At 41.7% G+C, this 21,441-nt stretch overlaps 1 protein-coding gene across 1 annotated transcript; it reads right to left on the minus strand.

The window, feature by feature from the left end:
- Nucleotides 1-13,082: 13,082 nt before the first annotated feature.
- Nucleotides 13,083-19,256, minus strand: LOC110877876 (stromal 70 kDa heat shock-related protein, chloroplastic). Its single transcript, XM_022126097.2, has 8 exons — nucleotides 18,651-19,256; nucleotides 16,624-16,876; nucleotides 16,460-16,539; nucleotides 16,230-16,372; nucleotides 16,042-16,140; nucleotides 15,763-15,952; nucleotides 14,457-14,855; nucleotides 13,083-13,680 (listed from the first exon to the last, which is right to left on the minus strand). The coding sequence occupies exons 1-8, from the start codon at nucleotides 19,161-19,163 to the stop codon at nucleotides 13,288-13,290; spliced, it is 2,070 nt and encodes a 689-aa protein (XP_021981789.1). The 5' UTR covers nucleotides 19,164-19,256; the 3' UTR covers nucleotides 13,083-13,287.
- Nucleotides 19,257-21,441: the final 2,185 nt, after the last annotated feature.

Below are 21,441 nucleotides of genomic sequence, written 5' to 3' on the forward strand. Positions count from 1 at the left end.
GTTAGTATGTTGATGTATTGTTTGATGATTTAGATTGACGGTATGAACGAGTTATGAATGTGTTATTGTTCATATGGAATAAAGGGTAATTGCCATTGTTTGATCGATTCTGTGCTAAGCAAATGATTGGAAACTGTTGATTGATAATTGTGAATAAGGAAACTTGGTAAATGATTGTAACCGAATTACTTGATTAATGGGATGATTTAACTGATCGCACAAATGGACAACACGCACAAGCTGCCTCGATCGCACAACTGGGCTGGCCGCACATGCTGGTCCAACCGCACAAGGGCACATGGTCGTACAAGGTGCTCTTAATCGCACAAGGACCTTAGGCCCAATCCCAATCATGAGCGCATGAACTGATTTGGGCCGGACAGCCCAAGTACCCAATCGCACAAGGCTGCCGAGTCGCACAAGCCACACGTTTGCCTAACAGTTGGGCCGGATGGTTTGTTGGGCTGAGTTGTCCGAACGCACAACCTAAGCTGGACCGCACAAGTCCGCTATTGTGTTTTATTTGTTGGGCCGAGACCACTATGTTTGATTTGTTTGGACCGATTTATATTGGATCTCTTATGCATGTTATTGGGCTTGTTCTACTTCACACATGTTAACCATATTGTTTGACTGATTTCGGGTTGCTATGATATACATACGTGGTTGCCATGATATTTACGTGCTAACAACGTGTTCACCTGTATGATACATACGTGCAATATTTGAACCGAACCTGACTTGTGTGGTAACCTGTTAGGACGTGGTAACCTGTTAGGACGTGGTTAACCTGTTAGTCAAGAGTCTTTTATTTGTGTATCTGCCGAGCAAACCAAGGTGAGTTCACACAGCCAAGGCATGGGATTCCCGGGTTGGGAATTGGGTTGGATATGTTATTGTAAAAGGAGTTACTCGTACTTACGCATACACCAGACTATAGACCATCGTCCTCAGGTTAGTCAGGACACGTTACGTAAAGCCTACGTAACCCAGTATGTTTGCCATTTGTCTCCCGGGTCGGGAGGACACGTTACGTAAAGCCTACGTAACCCAATACCTTCTACTGGCTTCCGGGTCGGAAGGCCACGCTACGTAAAGCCTGCGTAGCCCCCACGCGTACCATGTCCTCGGGGAAGGGCACGTCACGTAAAGCCTACGTGACCCTGTACGTATTCCTGTTCTCGGTAAAGAAGAACACATGGTCGGAAGTTAGTCTAGTAAGTACCATAATGAGAAGCCCGTTATAAAGGATAAACGTGAGAATTCCTCACCAATAGAATACGCTTGCTTGGGAAGCCTTATTAGATGAACTTACGCATGATTATTACAAACTTATTTCCTGTGAACTCGCTCAACTAGTTTGTTGATTATTTGCTGCATGCCTTGCAGGGCCTTAGGTATACTTGGAGCTTGTACCAGAGGAGAGGCGGGTCGTTGTGGACAAGAACTCGGGAATGCCTATTAAACACTTTTACATTCACACATTGATACTTATGTTTTGGGTTTTACATTTAATGCTTCCGCTACTTAAACAGTGTTTGGTTTTGGAACATCAATCGTATCTATTATTATTAAATGCTATGTTTGATATGATTGATGGCTTGATCCTGGTCAGTCACGCCTCCAAGCGGTGGTACTCCGCGTGTGGGATTTTGGGGGTGTGACAGATTGGTATCAGAGCCATTGGTTATAGAGAACTTGGTTTTAATATGGGAAAATGTTTTTATTAAGACCAGACTATAACCAGAACAGTGCTCTCAACGATCCACAACGACGCTTCGCTCCACGTGCAAGACTCGACATCCTAGGTAATAAGGTTTATGTTTATTGCCTGTTTGCTAGAACTGCTTAGAACTTTGCTCGCATTACTCTTAGATACACATGATACTATAGCATGAGAATCCCTACGTGCTTACACTTTTCTGTCATCGACCTACTCGCGAACCACTCTCATTTACGTTACTTTTACTATGAAGATCATGTCTGGACGAATCAACATGACACAAGCCCAGCTAGAGGCTCTCGTTCAAGCTCAAGTTGCTGCGGCACTTGCAGCCGCACAAGCAGGAGGTATATCCTGTGGTTATAGTACACACTAGGATCTTTAGATCCTACACTCCTAAACTAGCCCTTGTAATTAAACCTTGTCCTATTCGTACACAATAGGTCAACCAACACAGCAACCAGTCTGCACTTTCAAGAATTTTATGGACTGTCGTCCAGGTACCTTCAGCGGCACGGAGGGAGCGGTTGGACTCCTCCATTGGTTCGTAAGGCTCGAAACTGACTTCGAGGTGCATGATTGCCCTGAGTCTCGTAGAGTAAAGTTTGCTACTAGGACACTCGAAGGTGCTGCATTAACCTGGTGGGAAACACAGGTTCAGATGTTAGGGCTGGCAGCTGCTAATGCCACTCCCTGGAACGAGTTTAAGGACTTAATTAAGGAAGAGTTTTGTAGTCGAGAAGACATCCACAAACTAGAGGAAGAGTTCCTCAACCTACAGATGGTGGGGTCTGAAATTGAAGTTTATACGAGTAGATCAAACGAGTTAGCCACATTTTGTCCTACTATGGTAGACTCTCCCACCAAGCGCATCGAACTGTATCTCAAGGGTCTAGTGCCCGAAATTCAGAGTCTTATGACCACAGCTAACCTTGGCACTATCCAGCAAGTCACTCGACTGGCTCATCGTCTCACAGACCAGGCTGTAGAACAGAACAAACTACCGAAGCGTGCTGAGACTGATACTGCATGTGCTTCTAGAGATAACAAACGCAAGTGGGACGAAAACCAGAGCACGGGATTGATTTTGGATGACTACTATTGGCCCGAACAGCAGTTTACTAGTAATCATGGGCAGAGACGATATCTAGGAATTCACCCATGGTGCAACCATTGTAACAGACACCACGGTGGACGGTGTCGCAAGGAACGATGTCAGAGATGTCTTAAGATTGGTCATGAAGCTAAGGATTGTCGAAACTCACGTCCTGTAGGTCAGGAACAACAGCCTCAAGCCCCACAGGCTCAGTGGCAGCAGCAAAGTTTCAGAGAATGTTTTCGGTATAGTACAAAGGATCATTATGAGAAACACTATCCACAATTGAACTGGAACCGGAACCACGACCATGGAAGCAGGAACGGCAATGGGGCTAGCAGCGGGAGAAACCATGGAAACAATGACGCCCACGACCGTGTGTCTGGGATGGGTCAGAGTGATGCAAGGGACGATCTTAACGTAATAATGGGTAAGCTACTTCTTGTCGACTCTTATGTTACTATATTGTTTGATTCGGGTGTGAATACCAATTATATGTCCTCGAAGTTAGTCGAATGATAAATCATACACCAACTCCCTTGAACACCCAACGTGTCGTAGTGTTAGTTAATTGTAAAAGTCTAGAAGCTATACTTAGTTCAAGGTTGTACTCTTATCCTCGCTGGTCGGACGTTCCCTACCGACCTCATTCCTATAGTTCTGGACAGCACCTATAGCTCACGCACCGTACCGCTTAGCTTCAACTGAATTGGAAGAATTGTCAAAACAGCTACAAGAACTCCTGGAAAAGGGTTTCATCCGTCCAAGCTCTTCGCCTTGGGGAGCTCCAGTACTGTTCGTGAAAAAGAAAGACGGTACGTTCAGGATGTGCAACGACTACCGTGAACTCAACAAGGTGACGGTGAAGAACCGTTATCCTCTTCCGCGCATCGACGATTTATTCGACCAGTTGCAAGGGTCGTGCTACTACTCGAAGATAGACTTGAGGTCGGGGTACCATCAGCTGAGAGTCCGGGATGAGGATGTCTCCAAGACCGCCTTCAGAACTCGTTACGGTCACTACGAGTTTCTCGTCATGCCATTCGGGTTAACGAACGCGCCTGCTGTATTTATGGATCTTATGAACAGGGTGTGCAAACCCTATCTTGACAAATTCGTCATAGTATTCATCGACGACATTCTGATTTACTCCAAGAGTCAGGAGGAACACGAGCAACATCTTCATCTCATTTTGGAACTCCTTCGGAAGGAACAGTTGTACGCCAAGCTTTCTAAATGCGACTTCTGGCTTCGTGAAGTCCACTTCTTAGGCCATGTGGTAAACAGGGATGGGATCCATGTCGATCCGTCCAAGGTAGACTCGAACAGAAACTGGCCTGCACCGCGTACGCCGACAGAAATACGACAATTCTTGGGTCTGGCAGGTTACTACAGACGGTTTATTAGAGACTTTTCGAAGATTGCTCAGCCGCTTACGCTACTGACACAGAAGGGTGTTACCTATCGCTGGGGAGAGCCCCAGGAGACTGCTTTTCAGCACCTAAAGGATAGACTTTGCAGTGCACCTATCCTCTCATTGCCAGAGGGCACAGATGACTTCGTGGTATATTGTGATGCACCCATTCGGGGACTTGGATGTGTGTTAATGCAGCGTGACAAGGTTATCGCTTACGCCTCTCGTCAACTCAAGGTTCATGAACGCAACTACACGACGCACGATTTGGAGCTGGGAGCTGTTGTTTTTGCGCTTAAGATATGGCGACACTACCTGTACGGTACCAGGTGCACGATTTACACCGATCACAGGAGTCTCGAGCATATCCTTAAGCAGAAGGATTTGAATATGTCGAGTTACTTAACGACTACGAATGTGCTATTAAGTATCATCCAGGCAAAGCCAATGTTGTGGCTGATGCCCTCAGTCGGAAAGACACTCTACCACGGCGCGTGCGAGCGCTACAGCTTACGATTCAGTCTAGCCTTCCTACACAGATACGAAATGCTCAGGTAGAAGCATTGAAGCCCGAAAATGTCAAGGCTGAAGCCTTACGCGGCTCACGACAACAGATGGAACAGAAGGCAGACGGCGCCTATTATGTAACGGGCCGGATTTGGGTCCCACTTTATGGCGGTCTACGCGAACTTGTAATGGATGAAGCTCACAAGTCTCGCTACTCGGTACATCCAGGGTCGGATAAAATGTACCACGATATTAGCACTACTTATTGGTGGCCTAGCATGAAGGCCCACATCGCTACGTACGTTGGAAAATGCTTGACCTGTGCAAGAGTCAAGGTCGAATATCAGAAACCAGCTGGCCTACTTCAGCAGCCTAAGATACCGCAGTGGAAATGGGAAGAAATTTCCATGGATTTCGTTACAGGCCTACCTAGATCCCAGCGTGGGAACGATACAATATGGGTCATAGTTGATCGACTCACCAAGTCTGCACACTTCCTACCGATTAAGGAAACGGACAAGTTCTCCACACTTGCAGACGTCTATCTTAAAGAAGTTGTCTCGAGGCACGGGGTGCCCACGTCTATCATTTCGGATCGCGATGCACGATTCACGTCAGAACTTTGGCAAGCAATGCACAAATCTTTTGGCTCAAGGTTAGACATGAGCACAGCATATCACCCTCAGACGGATGGGCAGTCTGAGCGAACGATTCAAACTCTTGAAGACATGCTTCGGGCATGCGTTATTGATTTCGGCAACGGCTGGGAAAAGCACCTCCCTTTGGTGGAGTTTTCTTACAACAATAGTTACCATACCAGCATTCAAGCCGCTCCATTCGAGGCATTGTACGGGCGTAAATGCCGGTCACCTCTCTGTTGGGCAGAGGTGGGGGATAGTCAGATTACGGGTCCAGAGATTGTAGTGGACGCCACAGAAAAGATTGCACAGATACGACAACGCATGGCGGCAGCACGCGACCGTCAGAAAGCCTACGCGGATAAGCGTAGAAAGCCATTGGAATTTGAGGTCGGGGACCGGGTTTTATTGAAAGTCTCGCCCTGGAAGGGTGTGGTTCGTTTTGGCAAACGGGGTAAACTGAATCCGCGGTACGTCGGACCATTCGAGATTATAGAAAAGATTGGCAAGGTAGCCTACAAGTTGAACCTACCAGCTGAACTCGGGGCAGTTCACAACGTCTTTCATGTATCGAACCTAAAGAAGTGCCTATCGGACGAAACACTCATCATTCCTTTTAAGGAACTCACTATCGACGAGCGGTTGCAGTTCGTTGAGGAACCAGTAGAAATCACGGACCGGGATGTGAAGGTCCTCAAACACAAGAGAATCCCTCTTGTACGAGTTCGTTGGAACTCCAAACGTGGCCCAGAGTACACCTGGGAACGCGAAGACAGGATGACAGAAAAGTACCCCCAATTGTTCGCGAACAGTACAACCACTACTGAGACTGAAGCTACTACTTCGGAATTTCGGGACGAAATTCCAGATCAACGGGGGGAGGATGTGACACCCCAGGAAAATCAGTAAACAGTGCAGTTTACCTAGCTTCCTCAGTGAGTGCATACCAAATTTCGGGACGAAATTTCCAATTAGTTGGGGATAATGTGACAACTCGTATTTTAAACCCGTTCTTGTAATAAATATGTGAGCATGTGAACTTGACTGATCGATTGAATGTTATGACGTTACGATGTATAATTATGTAAATGTTACTAATTAAGTGATTACGTGAATTATGTGAACTCTATGACTTATGAATGTGCGAATACGTGTATGTTTGAATAACCCGAACCACACAACATTTACACTCGTACAAGCCTTTGGGCCGTTTTGCTTATAATCGGACTTCAAGGGCAGCCCATTAAGGGCCGGCCCATTCCTTCTCCTTTTGGCCGTGTAACACAACCTTGAGGGTTGTTGTTTCTCTCATTTGTTACAAACGTATCACACACACAAGTTCTCTGAAACCCTAGCTCTCTCTCTCTCTTTTGCGTGAACACCGACGGCACAAGATCAACCCCTTGCTTCGGATCATTCTCTCCTACTAGTGACCGGTTAGTGTTGTATCATTTTGTTTATTGATGATTTCATGATCTCATGCTTGAAACTAGATCGATTAGGGTTGTTGATTTAATGAAAATATGATCTATGTGTTGATATCTTGCAAGTAATCGGTTGAATATAAGCTACTAGCATGATTGTTATGATGATAAATACAATCAGATTGTAGTTGTGGTTAGCTTAGAATCGAATGTAATGATATAAAGAAATCGGCTGTTATGATTTATATTGTTCATACAATCGGCTTGGACATGAATGCTAGGTTGTTAGTATGTTGATGTATTGTTTGATGATTTAGATTGACGGTATGAACGAGTTATGAATGTGTTATTGTTCATATGGAATAAAGGGTAATTGCCATTGTTTGATCGATTCTGTGCTAAGCAAATGATTGGAAACTGTTGATTGATAATTGTGAATAAGGAAACTTGGTAAATGATTGTAACCGAATTACTTGATTAATGGGATGATTTAACTGATCGCACAAATGGACAACACGCACAAGCTGCCTCGATCGCACAACTGGGCTGGCCGCACATGCTGGTCCAACCGCACAAGGGCACATGGTCGTACAAGGTGCTCTTAATCGCACAAGGACCTTAGGCCCAATCCCAATCATGAGCGCATGAACTGATTTGGGCCGGACAGCCCAAGTACCCAATCGCACAAGGCTGCCGAGTCGCACAAGCCACACGTTTGCCTAACAGTTGGGCCGGATGGTTTGTTGGGCTGAGTTGTCCGAACGCACAACCTAAGCTGGACCGCACAAGTCCGCTATTGTGTTTTATTTGTTGGGCCGAGACCACTATGTTTGATTTGTTTGGACCGATTTATATTGGATCTCTTATGCATGTTATTGGGCTTGTTCTACTTCACACATGTTAACCATATTGTTTGACTGATTTCGGGTTGCTATGATATACATACGTGGTTGCCATGATATTTACGTGCTAACAACGTGTTCACCTGTATGATACATACGTGCAATATTTGAACCGAACCTGACTTGTGTGGTAACCTGTTAGGACGTGGTAACCTGTTAGGACGTGGTTAACCTGTTAGTCAAGAGTCTTTTATTTGTGTATCTGCCGAGCAAACCAAGGTGAGTTCACACAGCCAAGGCATGGGATTCCCGGGTTGGGAATTGGGTTGGATATGTTATTGTAAAAGGAGTTACTCGTACTTACGCATACACCAGACTATAGACCATCGTCCTCAGGTTAGTCAGGACACGTTACGTAAAGCCTACGTAACCCAGTATGTTTGCCATTTGTCTCCCGGGTCGGGAGGACACGTTACGTAAAGCCTACGTAACCCAATACCTTCTACTGGCTTCCGGGTCGGAAGGCCACGCTACGTAAAGCCTGCGTAGCCCCCACGCGTACCATGTCCTCGGGGAAGGGCACGTCACGTAAAGCCTACGTGACCCTGTACGTATTCCTGTTCTCGGTAAAGAAGAACACATGGTCGGAAGTTAGTCTAGTAAGTACCATAATGAGAAGCCCGTTATAAAGGATAAACGTGAGAATTCCTCACCAATAGAATACGCTTGCTTGGGAAGCCTTATTAGATGAACTTACGCATGATTATTACAAACTTATTTCCTGTGAACTCGCTCAACTAGTTTGTTGATTATTTGCTGCATGCCTTGCAGGGCCTTAGGTATACTTGGAGCTTGTACCAGAGGAGAGGCGGGTCGTTGTGGACAAGAACTCGGGAATGCCTATTAAACACTTTTACATTCACACATTGATACTTATGTTTTGGGTTTTACATTTAATGCTTCCGCTACTTAAACAGTGTTTGGTTTTGGAACATCAATCGTATCTATTATTATTAAATGCTATGTTTGATATGATTGATGGCTTGATCCTGGTCAGTCACGCCTCCAAGCGGTGGTACTCCGCGTGTGGGATTTTGGGGGTGTGACAACTTCTGTGAAAGTGTTAGGACCGGTTTTCACTCCGAACGATTGCGAAACGAACGTGTGACGTGCGGAATCCGTACACGAACGTGACCGAACACACGAGACGTAATATAATCGGTGATTCTATTGATGATATGAAACCGTACAAAGAACCGTGAATCACCTTGTCACTTTCTTTCTCTAGACTCTATCTCTAACCTTGAAAGCTCCAAGTCTCAAATGTGACAAAAGTTCTAAAACTAAACCCTAAGGCATCTATTTATAGGCACAAGGTTATAAGGAATTTCCCCTTATTTACAAGAATGTCACCTTACCCTTTTTTCCTAAATAGTAAATATTACATCATAAAGTCTAGTTAGATAAAAACTAAAAAACGCACAAATATTAAAAATCGTCTTAATTTTCATCTTCTTCACCCTCGTTTGGAATATACCGAACCGACCATTTATGTTGGATCAAATCCATCGCTAACACGGAATGTGTTGATTCTGAACGCATTTGATTCACATTGTTCACTCTTTCATTTATTGTTGCTTGCGTATTTTTGTGAACAGGGTCCGATATATAATTTTGACATATCATTTTCCGTCATCTTCTAATATCATATCATACAAGCATACATAGCATTTTTCATTTTTTCTTTGGTCCATGCACGATAAGGATTTATCAAATAATGCCAACGTTCTTGAAGAACCCAAAGCATCTCTCAATGTCCTTTCGCGTAGACTCTTGAACTTTGTTAAAATGTGCTCTTTTTTCATCGTACGGATTCCTAAACGCTTTCACAATAATCGAATACTTACTTCTGATATATTCCATCACTCAAATAGTATCCGTGTGGGTAGTAGTTTCCGTTAGCATAAAAATATGTTTTTGGTGCTCTACCAGAAATGAAATCATCTACGACTGGTGACTGTTCAAAAATGTTTATGTCACTGCATGACCCCGCGACACTAAAGTACGTTGACCAAACTCAAAGGTCATGTGAGGTAACCGCTTGAAGAATAACCGTTGGTCCTTTTTGGTCACCTTGTTTGTGTTGACCTCGCCATGCGGTTGGACAATTATACCACGGCCTCGTAGTGTTGAAGTACACTTTTGAATAGCAGTAAATCTAAGCGTCCCTCTCTCATTTTGCCTAACCTCCCGCCTACAATAACATACTTAAGTTGTGAAGGGTCATGTTGTTCAAAATCTTAAATCACAAATAAATTAAATGGAACCGAATGAACAAAACAAACCCACTTGTCTTTGAAACATTCAAAAAACCATCGTCAAAACTCGAAACACACAAAAAAACCGTCGTTACTTTCCGCATTCAAAACATTCACTCTAAACATTCAAAAACCATCGACAACCAAACCCATCCGCCTTCGAAAAAGAATCAAATAGACGCGTCAACTTCATCCACCTATTCCCCATCGTTTGCCACCGTTTCACACCCAATATAACCACCACCATCACCAAAAACCTCTAGTCATGTGTTTCAATTCTCTACAATTGGTATGAGAGTCGATACAAAGAACAATCAAAATCAATCTCGAAGGCATGTGGTAAAGAAGATGATGCAGAGCACATAATAGGTTTTGCGATTTCTGCCACGATGTATATTTCACATATTGAATTAACACATGCTGCAAATGAAGAAGTGGAACATTGATATGAAATATCGGTTTCTACCCTTTCACTTTGTTGTGTAATCTTGAATGTGATTCTGCATATTTATGAGGCTTTATAATCACAGAAATAGAACATCAATCTCATTTTCCTACTTATTGAATGATATCTCAAATGAATTTCATAAAAAAAAAAAAAAAAAATCTTAATCTAAAGAATATAAATTTGGCAATTGCATAGGCAGATTTACCATGCCTCTATTTGGAGAGAAGAACAAGGAGGAATTGGAAGCGTCGTTAGGGTTATTCGACGGCGTTGCAAGGGGGTCCATGTTACCGATTGAGTACGTTGCACCGGTGGATGTGTATGCGGGAAGTTTTGCAAGTGGTAGACCTCATAATGATGACGCACCCATGGTGCGAACAAGTGGATAAAAAAAATTAAAAATGTTAGACCGGAGGGTATGGGAGCCGGCCTTGGCCCGGCGAGGCCCGGCGCCGCACCCCACACCACCCCCCTTAGCTTTGTCCCGGCTTCTCCGTCGCCCCAAGGACGGAAGCGACGTGTCTCTCCTCCACACACATAACTATACATACATACATGTATATATATATATAGCCCCATCCTCCACCCCCTTGGTTCATCCCCTTTACGCCCATCCTCACTTCCGATGACGTGGCGGGTGATGTGGCGGCCCATCCACCGTCACCATACCTTCCAGTCTTAAGGGTTTTTTTCTTTTTGTGCAGATGCGGAAATCCATGATTATCTCAAGCATTATCTAACTACTATTTGTTTAATTTCTTTTATTTTTTCTAATTTTTGAATACATAATAATTACTTTTAAATATTTTGGCAAGTGTGGTATGGTATTGTAGGCTGCGCAGGTCAAAACGAAAAGAATGTTTTAGAGTAATATGCTTTAGTATGCTATTGTAGTCTGGAGGTTAGGCAAAATGAAAGAATGTTTTAAATAAACTTAAAAACGTGCACATCTTATATAGTGATACAAAAGACATTCATAATTAACATCCCGTCGCAACGCACAGGTTAGCGTCAACTCGTAATATTACAAATAGCATCATAACATTAAAAAAAAATGAACTTATATGTTGAATACTTGTATGTTAAAAAAAATCTAACCTTGGGTGAATTTGTGGGAAAATGAGGGTAAATTAGCTGGCCTTAACCGATCCAAATTACATATTCAAACTTCGGTTTCAGGGCATGTTGATAGATAGTCAACCTGTTTATTTTGTAGATTTTCAAAAAAAAAAAAAATTATTTATATTATAACAACTAGGGGTAAAGATCCGCCCGCGTTGCGGCGCGGGTACATCGTAGACATTGAATTGATTAGTCCAAACATTATATGATGCATTAATCATATGAAAACACACATTTCGACGTATCTAGTTGAACTCAGTGTAACTTGTATAAGCATTGTCATTGGATCAAACGTAAAGTAAATGAAATTCATATCGAACAATAACTTGAATTTACACGAAAACGTACATAAAAATATGCACGTAAAAGTGGTTTCTTTAAACGAAAACGTACATAAAAATATGCACGTAAAAATGGTTTTCTTTAAACGAAAACGTATTATATTTGACCTGACTCGTCTATAAAAAAAGTTTACGTCGGAATGTAAAAGAAATCATATTTATACATACCCGTACATAAAATATGAACGTAAAAAATAGTTTTTAAGTAAAGGAAGTATAGAGGTAAACCGAAACAAAATATTAGTAAATAAATTAATAGGTTAAAACCGTTCGTAAAACTGTGCTAAGTAGCACCAATGCAACACCGACATCGACTCTCAACATCGTAAAAATAAAATAGATAAAATGGTAAAAATTACACTGAACGAAAAGGAGACTAAAATTGTTGAACCACACACACCCGTTATAGTGTGTTAATGCGAAGAAATTAACCGAAAACGTAAAACATAGAAAATAATAACTTGGTTGATCTAGGACCCGCCCATTGCGGCGAAGTTTTCAAAAGGGAAAAAATGGACGCGTTGCGACGGGTCAGTCAAATATGGGAAAATAGAGAAAAAACGTTGAAACTCACATGCACGTCACTACATGTTAACTCGCAAAATTTAGAACGAAATGTAAAACGAAAAACTTGCGAAAGATAAAAAGTATGGGGACCAAAGTTGTAAATAATAAAGTGTTGTGTTAAATTCAAAAAATGAAAAGTTTGAGTTAAAAGTAAAAATTCAAATGGGTTGAAATGAAAAAGATAAAACTTTAAGGTTGAAAGTGGAAAATCAAGTAATGGGTTAAAATTTAAAAGATAAAAGTTGAAGGTAGAAAGTGGAAAATCAAATTTTTTTTTTTTTGAAAAAACCCCAAAGCATAGGGTACAAGTGATGATGCATAAGAAAGTTGTAAATTTATATATGGGATAATTAGGCTGAAGGGTGTCGGTTGTCACCTCGTCCACTCTACATCAGCATGTTAACACCCGGTACACCGCGCCAAAGGCGCTGAAAAGGGGGCGCCAAAGATGGGCTCATGAATGGCTTAACAAACACTAAGATGTGGGTTGGGGTCGCAGGATTTACCACCTATCGTAAGCCTCCATTTGAAGGGGCGCCACCCCACACCCTTTAGCCTTACCTTTTCCGATTAGTGGCACTCACATCTTATTGGTCCACTTGTCATGGTACATATTTTCATTATTTCTACGTAGAATTAATATAAATTACTAAATATGAATCATATGAAATTTCCACCAAAAAAATCCATGGCATGGTCATTCTCACCATCCATTTTGTTGCAAGTCCTCTACCTCTACAATTAATTAACATCATCATCCTATACTTCTTTCAAACTCATCAATGGCCACACCAACACCCTTTCACGCAATCGTGTCCAAAAATTCAACCTATTCGAACAGCATGACTCACTTGCTGTCAGTGAAATCAGCATCAATGACGTCACCCTCAGGTCCCTCGGGTCCCTTGTCCGATGATCCAGCCGGCTCGGCACCCGGTGGTGTGCCCGGTGCACCGGGTTGGTTGTAAAGGGACTGGCCGAGCTGCATCACCTCTTGGTTAAGTGCAGCCATCGCATCTTTTATGGTTTGTGTTGACCCACCGTTGATAGCCTCCCTCAGCTCACCGAGTTTGGCCTCGACCTTCTCTTTCACCGGTGCAGGAACCTTGTCTCCTAATTCCTTCAGCTGCTTCTCTGTCTGGTACACGACCGAATCCGCCTGGTTCTTTGTGTCGATAGCGTCTCGCTTTTCTTTGTCTTCTTTTGCAAACTTTTCGGCTTCGTTAACCATTCTCTCCACCTGTTTAATCAGCAATACAACAAGATTAAGTTATATTTTCATTACTAGCCTACTAAGACACCACAAACAAGCGGTATCCATACACCATTGAACGCAATCGAACCGACCAAACCAAAGCAACTCGGCCGGTTCGAGATCCGAATGGTTTGATCCACATTTCGGTTGCGTTCCAAACTTGAAACTTCGCGTGTAAACTGAACTGGCCGTTTAACTTTTACTATATGTATATAATTTTCAACTCGTTTGAGATCCAAAGTCCAAACAGTTTGGTTCACAGCTCGGTTTAAAACCGGATGTGTAAACCGAGTTGGCAGTTTACCTTCTATTATTTATATATTTTATTTTTTGGAATACGTAGTTATGCATATGTATTGTTATTATATTTAGGGTAAATAGTTTTTTTACGTCCTTTAAGTTTCAGCAAAATTTCATTTCAGACGTTGTCCTAAAACTAACGAAATTATAGCGGATGTCCTTTATGTTCTAATTTTTCACAGGTGGCGTCCTTTCTCCGTAAAATAATTACAAAAATAAAGGACACCCGTTGTAAAGAAATTAAAACATAAACGACACCGCCTGTAAAGAAATTAGAACATCCGCTGTAATTCCGTTAGTTAACGGACAACGCCCGACATTTTGCTGAAACTTAACAAACGTAAAATGCAATTTACCCTTATATTTATCATTCTAAAAATTTAATAAAGAACTATAATTTTGAAAAAAAAAAAAAAAGCAGCAAAGAACAACTGGTAAACAGGTATTCTCATGAAACATACCTCATCACTAGGTAATGTGCTAGCACCGGTGATGGTGATATCTTGTTTCTTTCCGGTGCCCTTATCCATGGCGGTGACAGACAAGATACCGTTTGCATCTATGTCGAATTTAACTTCAATTTGGGGGACCCCACGTGGGGCAGGCGGGATTCCATCAAGCCGGAAGCTACCAAGAGACTTGTTATCTCTAACAAACTCTCTCTCACCCTGAAGGACGTTAATCTCGACACTTGTTTGCCCGTCAGCAGCTGTAGAGAAAACCTCTGATTTTGAAGTTGGAAGAGTTGTGTTTCTTGGGATGATCTTTGTCATCACACCGCCAAGAGTTTCTAGACCAATGGATAACGGTGTTACGTCTAGAAGAACAATGTCACTCACATCTCCAGACAAAACACCAGCCTAGACACCAACAACAATTACATATCAATTATGTGATGTATGGGTGAGCAGAAAGACCAAATAACGAAGCATAGCATAAATTAAAGAAATAACCGAACCGACTGAAAACTGATTTTTGGGTCATGACTTTTTATAGCGAATTTTATGGTTCATATGTATATAAACAACAAAATTAACCAAATCAACATTAGAACCAACTTTCATTTTTTTATAAAATAATACGTGATGTGTCGAAAAAGTTTGTTAGATTTTTTGGAGTAAAATGCCATTTTGTCCAAGATTTAAAAAAACGGAAACGAGTTTCGAGGCGTTTTCCCTTCGCCTCACGAGGCGTAAGCCTCGAGGCGAACCGAGGCGTAAGCCCGAGGTGAAGTTAAAAAATAAATATAAATATTATATATCTTATAAAAATAGTAATACTAACTAAATTCATCATCAAACTCATCAAAATAATAAAAAACACACATAAAAAAGACATAAATTGCTTGAAATTGACACAAACTCAAAAACATCAAAAACAAATATCAAAAACCCCTGAGGCGCAGCCTTTTTAGCGCCTCAGCCCCTCTGAGGCGCATATACAGTACAAACCCCCTGAGGCGCGCCTCAAAATCGTTTTTGGCCGTTTCGCCTTGAGGCGCGCCTCGAGGCGCACGCCTCAACCGTTTTTTAAAACCATGATTTTGCCCCTAAGGTTTGGCCAGTTTTGCGATTTTCATCCAAAGGTTTGTTTTTCCGCATCTGGATCCAAATAGTTTGAAATCTTGTCATTTTTCATCCGGCTCGCTAACTCCATCCATTTTTCTCCATTAAGTCAGGGGTATTTTCGTCCTTTTTGTTAACTTAAAAGGATTTGGTCTTTCCAGGTGTATTCGGTCTTTTTACAAAGATGGTATAGGATATATACCTGGACTGCAGCTCCCAAGGCAACCACTTCATCTGGATTGACGGTAACATTCGGTTCCTTTCCGGTAAGGCTCTTGACAACTTCCTGAACAGCTGGAATACGTGTTGAGCCACCAACAAGGATCACCTCATCAATATCTTTAAACGACAGCTTGGCATCTCTCAAAGAATTCTCAACTGGTCTTTTAAGCCTAAAACAACAACAAAAACACAACAATTTCATCAGCCTTTTTTCGTTAACACAGTTGAAGCAACAAACTTTCGGTGTTAAAAGATGTACCTATCCAGCAGGTCTGAACATAGTTCCTCAAACTTTGCTCTTGTAAGGGTAGTGTCAATATGTTTAGGGCCATCTGCGGTGGCTGTAATGAACGGCAAGCTAAGAAGAAAAAAGAGATTATAAGTCGGTAAAATAATGCAATAGAAATGTGGTATCACAATCATGAAATCTCCAGCTGATTCATGTACCTAATATTTGCCTGTGTCAAAGTTGAAAGTTCCATCTTCGCCTTTTCAGCTGTTTCGGTCAACCGTTGCAGTGCTTGCTTGTCTTTTAGTAAGTCAATGCCCTCGTCTTTCTTGAAGCTTGCAGCAAGCCAGTCAACAACCCTCTACATAAATTCATTGATCACAAGTTATGCAACAGATATATCATATGTACAATTGTACGACGATGTTTGGGCCTTAACGATACCTACCTTGTCAAAATCGTCACCACCGAGATGTGTATCTCCAGAAGTAGACAGAACCTCAAAGACTCCATCACCAACCTCAAGAACTGCATATGAGATATAAACATTATACAATCGACACTTTTTTTGGTGAGAAACATGAACATTACAGTCAAGCTTGATACCCTTACCTGAAACATCGAAAGTACCACCTCCAAGATCAAAAACCAATATAGTCTCATTGTTCTTCCTTTCAAAACCATAAGCTAGCGAAGCAGCTGTAGGTTCGTTGATAATTCGCAGAACTTCCAGACCAGCAATTCGACCGGCGTCCTTGGTTGCTGTTCTTTGAGAATCATTGAAATAAGCAGGAACTGTCACGACAGCTTTAGTGACCTTGTCGTTCAGAAATTTGGAAGCATCATCCACAAGTTTTCTCAAAACCTGTTTAGATTCCAAATGATCAATCATACCCAACAAAATGTACAAAACACTCCACACACACTAAACCTCACTTAGAAGCAATAACATATTTTTTACATTTAGATGTACACTTCATACATATACACGACCCTAATCACGATACTTGTAAAAACAGCAATAAACCATGAACATGTGTTAACACTGCAAATATAGTTAGGCATGTAACCAAACCGAACCGAACCGAACACAAAAGGGCTTGTTCATGTATGTTTGTTTAACTTTAGCCAAACAAAAGAGCTAACAAGAACATTTAAACAAAAAGCTTGTCACGTTCATGTTTACTTGTCAAGAAAAATGTGTTCGTATTTGTTTATGTTCGTTCGTTAATATTCTAAATAAACAGTTCACGAACATAAACAAACACCAAATAGATTAAACAAGAATATCCAAATTAAAGTCTAAAACACCGTCAACATTACATCCAATATTACAAAGGTAAATAACTTGCAACTGTAACCAGTAAAATCCCACTCATAGCCTGGGTTTTAAAAAGCGCGCCTGAGGCACGCCTAGGCGCGAGGCGCACTAAGGCGCGGGCTTCAGCGCCTCAGGGCACCGAGGCGCGCTTTTTCCACAAAGCGCAAGAAAAGTGCTTTTTTTTGGGTTTTTTTGAGGTCTGAGGCGCGCGCCTTATGTATTTTGGGCGTTTTTATGTTGTTTTTATGCATGAAAGTGTTCTACAATGGGTTTATTGGCTTGTACATGTAGGTAATATGATATACAAACCTTATTTACAACTATATTTTGGATAAGGGATGCTAAAAACCTATGGGATATATATAAAAATTTATATAATCTTCTTGCGCCCCGGGTACGAAAAGCCCACCGCTTTTGCGCTTTGCGCCTCATTTTTAGACCTCATCGCTTTTGTGCGCTTCTCGCTTTTTAAAACCAAGCTCATAGCAAGCTCTCTGTAGGATCCGGGAGGGTGGTATGAGAGCAAACCATTCTATTGTCCCAGATAATAGAGAGGCGTACTAAAATAGGAATAGTAGTAACGATAAACTAAGGATTTTAAACTGTGAAAATCAAATTAACTTTAAAGTAAATAAATATGAACGGATAGTTAAACCAACAAAACAAAAGTAAACAAAAGGCTCTGAAATGTGAAAATGAATAAATTTTGAAGTAACATAAGTAATACAAAAATATGAAAGAATACTTAAAACGAAACATATGTGCATGCTCATTCACTTATTAACTGAACGAAAAATTCTTGTTTATGTTCATTTTATTTATTTATTAAAAGTTCGGTTTGTTCACAATCCTAAATAACAGGGCCGGCTCTGGGCCGGCAAACCCGTGCGAGGCCCAAAATTTCAAAGGGCCCGAAAAGTCTTTATAAGCTTATATATGTATCTGTGTGTGTATATATATATATATATACATATATATATATTAAATTATATATTTAGTATATTTGTCCGTTTATTATGCAAAAAAGTAATGGTGTAGTGGCAAAAACCATCTCAAAATAATGTAAAGTTCTCAAGCACGAGTCTTTGCTCTATCACTAAGTTTTTACTTTTGTAATTCATTTACCCTTAACCATAATTTTGGGCCCAATTCTTTTTGTTGACCGAGGCCTAAACTTTTTCAAGAGTTTTCGGGGACAGCTCTGCTAAATAAATATACTCAATGATAATTAAGCCATAAGTTAGCAACAATAATAGGAGGCAACTACAGGATTACTAATTCGGTCACCAACAAACCATAATTCAGTCACTAAATATACCTGTGCAGAAATCTCTTCAGCAGCAAACTGCTTCCCAATAGCCGGGCACTCAATCTTAACATTCCCATTCTCATCTCTAACAACCGTATATGACACCTGCTTCGACTCCTCATCCACCTCCGCCATCTTCCTCCCAATAAACCTCTTCACCGAGAAAAACGTATTCTCCGGATTCACCACCGCCTGCCTCTTCGCTATCTGCCCTACCAACCGGTCCCCGTTCTTCGTGTACGCCACCACCGACGGCGTCGTCCGCTGCCCCTCCGCGTTCGTCACTATCACCGGCTTCCCTCCCTCCATCGCTCCCACCGCAGAGTTCGTCGTTCCTAGATCTATTCCGACCACCTTCTCCGCCACTACTCTATTTCTTCTACTGTTTTTCAACTTTACGAAGGATTTTTGGTGTGAAAAGGAAATGGATTTGGTTAATCCTTTGCCGAAGAAGACGGTTTTAGGTGAATTTTGATTTGAAGCGAATCCGAGAGCGTGAATCTGAGCGGTGGAAGACGCCATTGTTGCTAGAAATGGAGGTTGAGGTTTCGGTAAGTATAAAAGGAAGGGGGTTACGAAGATTGGGAGTGGTGAGGTTTTGGGGATAAAAAGGGAGACGGAGATTGGGAGGAGAGGGTTAGGTGGGGACACGTTAACGGCTCTAGATTCTTCTTTGTTTTGTGTGGTCAGGATAATGGGTTGGTTTTCTCATTTTTAAAAGTTTATTAGTTATTACTCAAAAGCAATGTTTTCAAAACAGACCGGTCATCCACGCTCCATTGGTTTACTGGTCGAACAGGTTGGACCGATCAGCTACGTCAAGAGACGGTGCTACTCATATACGCTAAAAGCTTCTCACAAGGTGGTATCGTTTGTAGCCCTTCCCAGTCCTGCAAGTAGGGCTGTAAACAAACCGAACGAACACGAACAAAGCCTTGTTCGTGTTCGTTCGTTAAGGAAATAAATGCGTTCACGAACGGTTCATGAACACTTACCGAACGAGATTTTATGTTCGTGTTCGTTCCTTAAGGAAATGAGCGTGTTCACGAACGGTTCACGAACACAAACGAACACAAATAAATTTGGCGAATGATGTGTGTCGGTGTGTATATATTTTTAATGTATAATTAAGCCCTTTTTACACCTTTAGCCAAGTTTTAAATTTATAAAACACGATATTTACTAACACTAAACACACATATGGGCAAGTGCACCCATCGTGGACGTAGTATAGTGTTGGTAAGATACCGAGGTCGTCCAAGGACACAAGAGCTTTTAGTACCGGTTTATCCTCAACGTCTAATCAAATCAAAAGGTTAGAAAATGTTTTTAAACTAAGAAAATAAAAACTAACTAAATGCTGAAAAATAAAAATAAAATAAAAACAGATAGACAAGATGAATCACTTGGATCCGACTCGTGTATTAGTATAACCTTTGATTATTTTCGCACTTTTGCACTTGTTTAAGAGATTATCTTAGTTATTGTAGTAGGCCCCTCTTTTGAAGGCGACGTTACCCTCAACCCAGTAGTTTGAGTCAGCAAGGATACAATCCTAAAAGGTTGGATTATTGGAAGATAATGAATTAAGTTATTAATGCAAATTATGGTAGGCCCCGCTTTTGGCGGTGACGTTACCCTCGGCTGAGTAGTCTGAGTCAGCAGGGATACAGTCCTAAATAGCCGGGTTATAGTATTAATAGTAGTTAACTTATGAGGGGGTCAAAGAGTTTGGATCCCCGCCATCCAATACCTATGGGCATTGAAGGAGATCCTACTAAATTTGACCCAGGTCCCTTGCAGGACCTCTAAACGCTGAACAAGGGCAAGACCCTTACCAAACCGTTCCCTTAACCCCCGACCAGGTAGCCAACATACCTCCATATAGACCGTGGAGATATGAATGGTGAAAATCTTTTATTTTATATAGACAGTAAAATAATGCCAAGACACCACGGACAAACGATAAGGAAAGATCACCTTCAACATAAGCAACTAGTTATTAAAGTCATTAATACAAAACCAAATAAAAAGTGCAAAAGATTAAAAATAAAAAGTATTATACTAAACACTTGTCTTCACCAAGTGATGTAAGAGACTTAGGCAAACATGGCCTTGATTGTCAAGAACTCTTACTATCAATCTTGGATCCCGAGACGACTCACACACTCTACGATGGACAATGGATGATGGTGGTGGATGATGGTGTTATGGTGGTGGTGGGTGGTGGATGAAGGCAAACTTTTGGTGGATAGGCTTGAAAAAGTCTATAGCCACCTACGTAGCAAAGTGCTTGACTTGTACACAAGTGAAAGCTGAGCATCAAAAGCCGTCAGGCTTGCTACAACAGCCTGAACTTCCCGAGTGGAAATGGGAAATGGTGACGATGGATTTCATCACCAAGTTGCCAAAGACAAAGAAGGGAAATGATACAATATGGGTAATAGTTGATAGACTGACTAAGTCAGCACATTTCCTACCCATAAAGGAGACTCATAGCTCCGATATATTAGCCCAGTTGTTTGTAGACAAGATTGTAGCCCTTCATGGCGTGCCTGTGTCTATTATCTCTGATAGAGATACCAGATACACGTCACACTTTTGGAAAAGCTTCCAACAATCCTTGGGCACACTTTTGAACTTCAGTACGGCTTACCACCACCCTCAGACAGATGGACAGAGTGAGCGTACGATCCAAACGTTGGAAGACATGCTTCGTGCATATGCAATCGACTTAGGTGGCAGTTGGGATAACCATCTACCGTTAGTCGAATTCTCCTACAATAACAGCTACCATACA

Source organism: Helianthus annuus, chromosome 9 (genome assembly GCF_002127325.2).
Source record: "Helianthus annuus cultivar XRQ/B chromosome 9, HanXRQr2.0-SUNRISE, whole genome shotgun sequence".
Taxonomy (NCBI): Eukaryota; Viridiplantae; Streptophyta; class Magnoliopsida; order Asterales; family Asteraceae; genus Helianthus; species Helianthus annuus.